Source organism: Salvia miltiorrhiza, unplaced genomic scaffold (genome assembly GCF_028751815.1).
Source record: "Salvia miltiorrhiza cultivar Shanhuang (shh) unplaced genomic scaffold, IMPLAD_Smil_shh original_scaffold_265, whole genome shotgun sequence".
NCBI classification, from domain to species: Eukaryota; Viridiplantae; Streptophyta; class Magnoliopsida; order Lamiales; family Lamiaceae; genus Salvia; species Salvia miltiorrhiza.
This window is the reverse complement of record NW_026651512.1, coordinates 110,458-120,855: the sequence shown is the minus strand read 5'-3', so window position 1 is coordinate 120,855 and position 10,398 is coordinate 110,458. Positions and strand designations below refer to the sequence as shown.

General features: G+C 37.3%; 1 protein-coding gene across 1 annotated transcript; it reads right to left on the bottom strand.

Annotated features, from left to right (window-relative positions):
- Window positions 1–6,199: 6,199 nt before the first annotated feature.
- On the bottom strand, window positions 6,200–9,490 carry LOC131003727 (probable serine/threonine-protein kinase PBL8). Its single transcript, XM_057930268.1, has 6 exons — window positions 9,276–9,490; window positions 8,613–8,953; window positions 8,364–8,499; window positions 7,702–7,838; window positions 7,401–7,524; window positions 6,200–6,883 (listed from the first exon to the last, which is right to left on the bottom strand). The coding sequence occupies exons 1-6, from the start codon at window positions 9,337–9,339 to the stop codon at window positions 6,384–6,386; spliced, it is 1,302 nt and encodes a 433-aa protein (XP_057786251.1). The 5' UTR covers window positions 9,340–9,490; the 3' UTR covers window positions 6,200–6,383.
- Window positions 9,491–10,398: the final 908 nt, after the last annotated feature.

Genomic DNA, 10,398 nt, shown 5'->3' with positions numbered 1-10,398 from the left:
AGCCACTGATACAAGAGTTGAAATATTTGTGGGAGGTAGGTGTGAACACTTACGACGTATCTGTGAAGCAAAATTTCCACATGCGGGCAACTCTTATATGGACTATTAGTAATTTTCCAGCGTACACTATGTTGTCTGGGTGGGGTACAACTGGGAGATTAGCCTGTCCACACTGTATGGAGAATACAGAAGCATTCACTCTACCGAAGAGTGGAAAACAATCGTGGTTTGACAATCATCGAAGTTCTTACCTCATAACCATGTGTTTAGGAGAAACAAAACTTCATTCTTGAAGAATAAGACTTGCAATGTGAATCCACCAGAACAGAGATCGGGAACATAAATCATGGATCAAATAGAGCGGTTAGACTTCGTGAAGGTTACAAAAGACTTTGATGGCAGAAACGCTCAACTCACAAAATATCAAGACATTGGGTGGAAGAAGAAAAACATATTTTTGGATCTTCCCTATTAGAAGGATCTTTTGATTCGACATAATCTGGATGTCATGCACATTGAAAAAAATATGTTTGATAACGTGTTCAACACTGTCCTCAATGTGAAGGGGAAGACAAACGATACAGAAAAGTCGATAGAAGAATTGAACATCTTTTGCCGACGGCCTGAATTGAAGAAACTGGATGGAGCCCGACAGTATCCAAAAGCATGTTACAGGGGATCAGCAGGCACGTGGGAGGGTCTCAGTCCACTTGTATCCTGCAGCAGAGTCTGGTTAATAATTATCAAATAAGTTCATAAGTTATATATACATATATATATATATATATATAATATAAAAAATAATATAACTTATTTATCTTATATACATGCATGAACAGAGCTTGGAGACTGATCTCCCCCAGGATGCACAGAACTATAGCAACTTCCTCCACCTCCACATGCGCTCAGATGGAACTTTTCTGTCACCGAGGAATGAGAGAATAGATGTGTTTAAGTTTAATCAAATATTAATACATAGTGAAATATTTTTATTTTCTAAAAATTATGCATTGTTATGTATGAATTAGGTGGAGATTCGTCGCATTGCTGTTGAGACTGGACGAGAGGACCGACTGGATGAGATCTACTTTGAGGTCGTACAGCCAGACAGGTCACGGCTCTACGGCAATGGAAGTGTCGGTCGGAGCTAGGTTAGTAGGGGGTCTACTCGCAGCACTGGTGCTTTTAGGATATCTCAACAGCTGTATGAGACACGGATCTCTACGCTGGAAGAGCGGCTGCAGAAGGCGGAAGAGGACAGGGCTGCAGAACGAGCGAAATTCCTAGAGCGGATGGCTATGATGGAGCAGTATATGAGGCAGACGAGTCAGCTACCTCCATCCCCTACTCATCATGATGATGATTAGGTCTCTGATCCCTGGTCCATCGTCTTGACTTTTATATATTTATATTTTGTTGAACTATTTATTTCATGTTTTGGAATAACATTACACTTGGCACTTTGTTTTTACATTTATGTTTTATTGAACTATTTATTTCATGTTTTAAAACAACATTGCATTTAACGTATGCAAATGAATTCAAAATACATTCCAATTACCAAATCAAAATACTTCTGCGCAGGAAAGTGTTCTTCGTTAGGTTAGCCGAGGGTTACCGGAAATAAGAGCTTCGAAAATCTAGGGAAGAAAATTTGATTATGCGCAGGAGAGTGTTCTTCATTAGGTTAGAACCGAGGGTCGGCGGAAATGAGAGCTTCGAAAATTTGGGGGTCAAAATTTGGGTTTGACGAATTTTGGATGCAAAAATCAAGGGCAATTTTGGGAGAAGGGTTTCAATCTCAAAGTTCAGAAAACGTATCGGAGGGGGGGGGGGGCGCCAGTTGTGTAATCCGACATGAACAGTAACTAAAGGCCGAGCTATTGAATTTTACCGGGCCATCGGGAATATGTTCAAAGGATTTCAAACACCCGTGTATTGCCATATACATATGCTAATATGCCTTTAAACAGCCAATCAAACTGGGCCTAATGATATTATTATGATGATGCAAATAAGTTTATGACAGAAAAACATGAACATGTATTTTTAATCTCACTTAATCCTGTTGATGCTTTGAAAAAGGCAAGGTTGACATATAGCTCTAAGAGCAACATTTTAATTATTTCCGGCATGAGTTCACTGAGTGCGTTTTGGTACTCAGTCCTGCATATATTTCTAAATGTGCAGATTTGTTTGGCGTGAGGATGGGTGAAGGCTGTTGGAACTGTCAGTTGACCGTGTCTTTCCTATGTCTCATATTTATCTTTATACGCTTTGACTCTATAAGTAAGTGAACTCCCTACTATATGTCTTCACACATATAATAACATATCTCGCTGCATAACTGTGATGAAACTCTTTTATTCAATTTGCTTATGTTTGTAATATTCCATAAGGGATAATACTTTTCAAACCTTTGCTAAGGTCTTCAATTGCTTATTTATGTTTTACCCAAGTATGGAAATGTTTTGGTCTTAAAATCTTTCTTTAAAACGAGTAAAGTTTGCAAATGCTTCTACTAAAACAAGATGTATTTCTATTTCTTTAACCATTTCTTTTATTAGTCGTACGATACTTGGTATACGCTATCACTGGCTATATCGGGCTGCGACATGTAAAGTTTGTGCTGCTACTATTGGAGGAAGCTTTGTTGTTGGTGAAACTCACCTAGAGACCTCTTCCCGATCATCTCCAACCTTTGGATATGCATTGACGCATCGGCAAAATCCCAGGCATAGCTGCACGGTGACAGATGTAATATTTTATGATTATCAGTACTCTAGGATATTTTTTTAGAAAACGTCCAAACGATGGGCCAAAAATTGATGTTTACCCTAAGAGCATCTCCAGCACTATGCTGGAGAGCTGCATCGGACCAGAAAATGGGCGTGCCGCGCTCGCTGGAGAGCTACGGCGGCACGACCCCAGTTTTTCTGTGGAGAATCGCGGCTCGGGGAGGAGAGAGAGAAACGCGTTAATATCACGCGTTAATTAAAAAAAATTGAAAGTTGCAGAAATGGGGGAAGAAGAAGAGAAAAAGAAATGGGTGAGGCGTGTGGGGGGAGAAAAGAAGAGAAAAATAAGAGAGGGTGTTTGGGATAGGGGTTTGGGTAGGGTTTTTATTTTTATATTTTGATTTTTTATTTTTGATTTTTTTTAATTTTTAAATTCTATTTTTTTAATTCTTTTAGTTTTTTACTCCCTTCGTCCCATTAAAGTTGGCCACATTCTTTTCAGCACGGAGATTAAGAAATGTATTGTTATGAGTTAATTAAGTGGTCCATATTTTAAATGACTTTTGTTTATCTTAATTGCTTAATTAGCAAATCTGCTTAATATTTTTAATTTTAAAATCTTATATTTTATTTTAATTATTTTAATTATTGTAATATTGAATTTTATTTTTATTAAAATATTTAATAATAAAATAGAAGAGTAGAAATGAGATTAAATGGAAATGAGGATTCAAGGACCTTTTATAGAGCCTTTACACTGTGGATGGGAGGTGCTAAAGTGGGGACCGCCTTGTAGAGCCCCCTTATAACACCTCCCAATGAAGATGCTCTAATTGTTTTAACAAAACTAATTATTATATTGAACCATCTGGGCTCTTTCTAGCTGTTGTATGGTGTTGAATGGTAACGAAGTGATAATTGAAAGTGGGAAAGCAGCAAAGCTTCCGACAATAGATAATAAAGAAGAAAATATATTGTTTATTTAAATTTTTGTGTTAAATTAGATACTAAGAACTTTCTAAATTTTCATAAGAATATATAGAGAAAAATCAAATTGGAACACAAAAATCTTCTAGAAACTTTCTATGTAGTACTGAAGTTTAGAAAACTATTTTAACAATTATATTTTCAAATTAAAATTAGTCTTGCATGCGCATCATGATTGAAAATTAACAAGGCAAAATCCCAAATCTTCTGGAGTGGCTGAACCGGACAGAACTGAAATCATCGAGCTTTTTGGGTTTAATGTTGGGCACCTCCCAGTTAAATACATGGGAATCCCACTTGCATCCAAGAGACTCCTTGCTAGCAAATATGAGCCCCTTGTTAAGAAAATTTTTGATTCTATTCACAAATGGAATAACATTAACTTATCTATGGCAGGTCGCTTGGAGCTTGTTAGGTTAATCCTACATGGCATAGAGTGCTACTGGCTACAGATCTTCCCTCTCCTGACAGGTGTCATTGACAGAATTAATACAATAGTTTAGTCACTTTGTATGGGACTCTACTACCAGCCCCGTTGCTTGGAAGAGGGAGGCCTAGCAATTAGAAACCTCACAACATGGAATAAAGCGCTGCTAATCAAGAACTTGTGGAATATCCACAATAAAGCCGAATCACTGTGGGTTTGCTGGATTCACTCGGGATTCATTAAAACAAGAGACATCTGGACCCTAAAGGCTCAACTTTCGGACTCTCCATTGATCATAAATCTGATCAAAACTAGAGATGCGTTGCCTTATAAAGCATAATAATGATATTATGCAATCTCAACAAAAAATTGAAGTATGGGTAAATTCAAATCTGACTTTTGAAGCATACGAGTTCCTTAGGGGTAAAGGGCGAGAAAATGTTCAGGCATAGAGTCAGTCATTTGGAGAAGCTACATCCCACCGCGGTGTTCAATCACCCTTTGGCTCGCGCTACAAGGACGACTGAAAACCACAGATAGAATTGAAGGAGTCTCTAAACTTTGTGTGATTTGCTATACTCATAATGAGACTCACGATAATTTTTTCTTCAAACGCACAGGAACCGCAAAAGTTTGGGATACAATTTGAGATTGGCTACGCATTCCACATAAAATGACTACTATTAGTAGTGCAATCAAACACCTATCCCAACAAAGAAAAAGATCCACCATATTCCAAAAATTAAATTTTTAGCCTTAGCAATTTCAATAAACCATCTTTGGTTTGCTTGAAATAAGCTAATTTTTTAGGACGAACTGTTTGTAGTTGCTAAGATAGTCTATGAGATTAAATGTGATATCTATCGTTGCTTGAATGAACTTTTTACACCGGAGTAGGTGCGAGTCCACTTAGAATGGAACACTACCAAGTGAAATCAGGTGATACTTTCCAATTCATTGAAGTTCTATTAATTTTTATAATTGCTACTACCTGATTCCCCTCCTGTTTTTGGTGTTTAACAAGTTCAAATTTGAAGGCATTCATTGAAGAACCAAGAACCCTAAGACCAGAAACTAAAGATCAAATGCAGCCTGTGACTTTATCCGACCCTCCAAAATTGAAAAATAAGGACTACACTTTGCTTTTATTATTTTTATCTTTTTGGGTGTCTTTTTGAGAAAACCCTCTGTCCCCTTGCCCTAAACCTTTTTTCACGGTGTTTTAGTGGTTGTATCCCCTTGGGAAAATGCTCAAGTAATTCGAGTTTGTACATGTACTATCTAGCCTTATTTATTTTACGATGTTTTTTAGAAAACCTCCTCCTTACCCCCCCCCCCCCCCCCCCCTTGAATATGCCCAAAGACTTTAGTTTGTATAATGAATTTTGGTAAATAAAATCACGAACTATTTTGAGTTTGCAATTTTAACGCGACTTTTGAAGTGTGACGAATTAAATCACCACCTTTTCAAATTTTGCAATTCTGTCCCCCCAATTTTTTTTCGGTCGCCAGGGTGTTGAATTGGAACTTACGTAGATTAGTAAAGACGACGCCATTTTTGTGAGGCTTAAATGGCATCGTTTTGCCCAATTTCAATTAATTTTTTTCTCCAAATTATAAAGATTGTATCATGTGTTTGCACCATAATTTTCAATATTCATCAATTTTATAGAAAACATTGTAACATGAATATTATGTGGCGAATTAATCCACGTAAACTCCAATTCAACAATCCGACGACCTGAAAAAATTGGAGGGACGAAATTGCAAAAATTGAAAAAGTGATGATTTAATTTGTCACACTTCAAAAGTCACGTTAATATTGCAAATTCAAAATAGTCCGTGATTTTATTTGCTAAAACCCCTTTGCATTATTTTATTTAATACAATATTTTCATTATAAAAAAAAAAGCCTTGCATTTAGCTAGATCTTGAAAAGTTTCCGACAATAGATACGTTGAATGGTAAGAAAGTGAAGATTGAAAGTGGAAAAGCAGCAAAGCTTCCGAAAATGCGAAAGAAAAAAGTATTGGAACACATACAAACATGTAAAATCGACTCACTCCAGATTGCAAATTTTGAATTTGTAACAAGCATCATCAACACAAAAGCACTTAGCTACATTAACAATCAACAAGCCTGCTGCAATCAGCATTATGATATACATAACCAAGCAGGCACATTAACACTGTATACATACATCTTGAAGGCGACTGCAACTGCAACTTGGCTCACCTAACCCGGCATGCTGCAGGGCCACCAGGGGAGCAATTTGGGTTGGAAGACCGACAACCAACACCAGCTCCGACTGCCCCAGCAAACCTGCGATGCACCCGATAATCTGGGATCCGTCCTGTCACAAATGGACTGCCACTGCACAGGAGCGTAGGGGTTGAAGACGATGATGAAGAGACTTCATTACCACCATTAGACTGTAAAGGTTCCAAAGTCTCAACCACATCACTCATTAATGGTCTGGCCTTCGGGTTTTGGCTCAAACAATAGTATGCCAAACTGCAAGCTTTCTGGGCTGCCCTTACTGAATACTGATTCTCTAATCTAGGGTCTATGATTTGCAGCATTTTTCTCTTGTCATTTAGCTTTGGCCTCGCCCAATCTACCAAACTTTGTTCTTTGCTAGGCCTCGTCTTGTCTACTGACTTTCTCCCCGTCAATAACTCCAGAAGAACTACCCCAAAGCTGTACACATCACTCCTGGCAGTAAGGTGCCCTGTGCATCTCATGTAGAGTCTAATTAGATAAGTGAGCTGTGTATACATTCAATAACTCTAGATACTTAACTTCATGGCACGGGAAGAACTGAAAACACATAAGGGATGAATCTACATAGACAAGTGATTTGAAAAATTGTAAATGTACAAGAGAAGAAGCTTTTCACATCAAGACCAAAACCAAGCATTTACAAAACCAAAATTCCATCTGCACAATAAATTTATGCAATACTAGCTCTATATACATTATATTTGAAGGGAGTTTTTGGAACAAGACACAAAGAAACCAACAAAACAACCATCTGAAGGCTTCTGTTACCACAGCAAATACCAGCAGTAAATGAATCAAGCTTCAGCCCTTATTTATTTATTTTTTTTATTCATTTTTTCTGATAAAAAAAAAAAAAAATCAGAATCCCTGAGCCATTAATATCCAATAGCTAATGATCAATTTCAACAGCTGATATATATATAAATGATAACATAGTGCATGGAAACAAAATATATTTCTATTACCAGTCATAACATATTCAGGCGCAGCATAGCCATAGGTTCCCATTACTCGAGTAGATACATGGGTCTCATCACCTTGCGGCCCTGCTTTTGCAAGACCAAAATCAGAAAGCTTGGCCATATAATCCTGCAACAAAGAGAATTTGCATAAAGTATCAGATGAGAGCTCCTCTATTGGAAAAAAGAATTCAGATATAGAAAGAAAGTGATGACAAATAAAACTATGTCATTGATAAAATCAAGTGAGCACATAATTATAATCTTTCAAACAAATTCCCCAGAGAATTTCAACCACATCACTTACTGAATCTAGCAGAATGTTGGAAGTCTTGAAATCCCGATAAATAACTGGCCTTTCAGCATTATGAAGGAAAGCAAGGCCCTTAGCTGCCCCAAGAGCAATCATCATTCTTGTTGACCAAGATAGTGGAACAGTTGCTTCTAGATGCCTCAGCAAAATTTCAGGTTAATTGTGTTCAGCAGATGATTAATTATACAAACTTTATGCTAATCGGCACATAGCAGAATTGAATGTTCATGCTTAGAAGAATAGTGAAGAAAAAATAGAGCTAAGGAACACATAATAGAAAAGATTCATTAAGTAGAAAACATAGCATGCATTATTTAAATGGAAAATACAATGAGAGCTTAATGCAATGAAACAGTGACACAAGAGCATCTTTGTTGAGTAACAATTTAGTTCAAAGACAGTACATTCTCAGATCCAGGAAGTCTGGACTTCACAAGCATGTAATATTCGTATCAGATAACAACACAATTTTTTCACCAGGACAACAATTTGCAAGAAGAATCTTTCTTTAAATCCACTTCTAAACAAATATTGTGTGACCCCACTATAGGCAAGATATCATGAAAATTCAGTCATATACAGAGACAATTTGAACGTAGAAGCATAAAAAACAACTCTAAAGCATTACTTGGAAAGGAATCGAAAACGGGACATACTTCGAAACAGATGATTCTCAAGACTTCCTCTAAACATGAATTCATAAACAAGTAACCTGTGGTCATCCTCACAGCAATATCCAATCAACTTCACTAAATTAGGATGCCTGAGCTGCCCAAGGAAGTTGACCTCAGTCTGCATCAATGAACTCAAAATTAGCATATAACCATTATCGTGTTCATGGGACAAGGAAAATAAAACCGCGGACAGAAGTTAATATCAGGTCCAAGAAAAGACACGAAACTCACTAGCCATTCGCGGTGGCCCTGAAGACCTTCCTTATTAAGCACTTTGACGGCAACAGGAAGGGATTTGAGACCAACCCTAACATTCTCATCAATGTAGCCTTTGTATACAGTCCCAAAACCACCTTCTCCAAGAATGTAGTCTGAACGGAAGCTCTTTGTGATGGTCTCAAGCTCAAAAAGAGTGAAAGCAATGACGTGGGTGTAGAGCAGGGCGTTTTTACGGAAGTCCTCAAAGTTTCGGGGCGTTGAAGGATCACTCAGATCTGAAGTGGAGCGGCTGTGCTTCTTATCTGTGGAAGGGTTCCTAGTGGGCAATGACAGCACTTGTAGCTGCTGGTGCACTGCACATTGCGCTCTAAATTAACACCTTTTTTTCATGAATGAAATAGTAGAAATTTACATCATAATAAAGACCATAGCTAATTGGTGGATAATTGTTAAGAAACCCTAAATGCGAGTAACGATCTCCAGACAGGTTTACGCGCAAAATTCCTTCCAAGCAAGTAAATCAGTGTAGTAGAAGAAGTAAGAAAATGAGGAGTAGTTGAGCATGAATTGAGCAGTGAAACCTAGATCTGATTGTGGAGGGAAGGAAGAGGAAGAGGGAGAGGGAGAGGGAGAGAGAAAGGGAAATGTGGGTAAATTAAGCATAAGCGGGCGGACCTTGATGGTGTTGATGCGCGGTGGATACGACGGCGGACTCCTCCCTAGTGCCGCAATTTCCCATCTTGTCTGCCACCGCGATGTCGCCGTCTCATTCTTCGCCGCCTGCCAGCCTTCACTTTCTTCTCCCTTTCACAACTCAACTCTATTCACTCGTCTCTTGTGCTCCAACCTGGACGACTTTTCCTCTTTATTAACTCTACTACAACTCACCCAAAATAAATAATAGTACTACTCTACTACTAACATATTTACCTTTCTTCTTCTCACTTCCATCGTAATTCATAACTTTTACTTTTAATAATTATTTTCTGTATATTTCTAATTATACTTTATAATTTCCAGTATAAAAGTTATAATTAAACATTCAACTTATTAGTTATCAAAAGGACATCACTTTTTGTTGAAATATGGTATCCCCTCTGTCCCATAAAGCTTGAGCAATAAAGTGAAAAGATGAATAAACCACACACACACCCCACCTAGTGATTATTGTGGCCGAGAGTACTCGAACCTGTGACCTCTTGGACAACAGGCAACCACCCTAACCACTAGGTCATCCCAAGGGGACAAAGATAATTTTTTTTGTTATATAAGAAAAGTGTTCGAGCTTCACTGGACAACCCAAAAATAAATACTACTCAAATTTTGCGAGAGGGATGAAGTATTTTCTTATAGGCTTAACTGCCGTAAAATAAACCAATTTTCAATGAATTTTATTTTTAAATTTTGAAATAAAATACAATACTTTCACAATTTGTCTGATTTTTTTCATAGATTTCGAATTCCCCTAAATCGATCCAGAAAATGGATGTCTGATTTATTTCAAAATTGAAAAATCATAAGAAAAACCAGAATTCACTGAAAGTTGGTTTGTTTTAAGGCAAATAACCATTTTCTTATATATAATAAAAAATAGTTTTTTTATAGGGCACTCTAGAATTTCTCCATACTCATTTTTTCAAAACTTGTAATAGTTACTTTTTTATTTATAATATCTAAAGTATATATTTAATATTATCAATGGAGTCGTTGGGAGTGCTTGCATTTAACTTTTGTTGATGGGGCAAATGTTTGAAGACTACAACATTTATCAAATATAAGGCCTCTCACCCTCTATTAT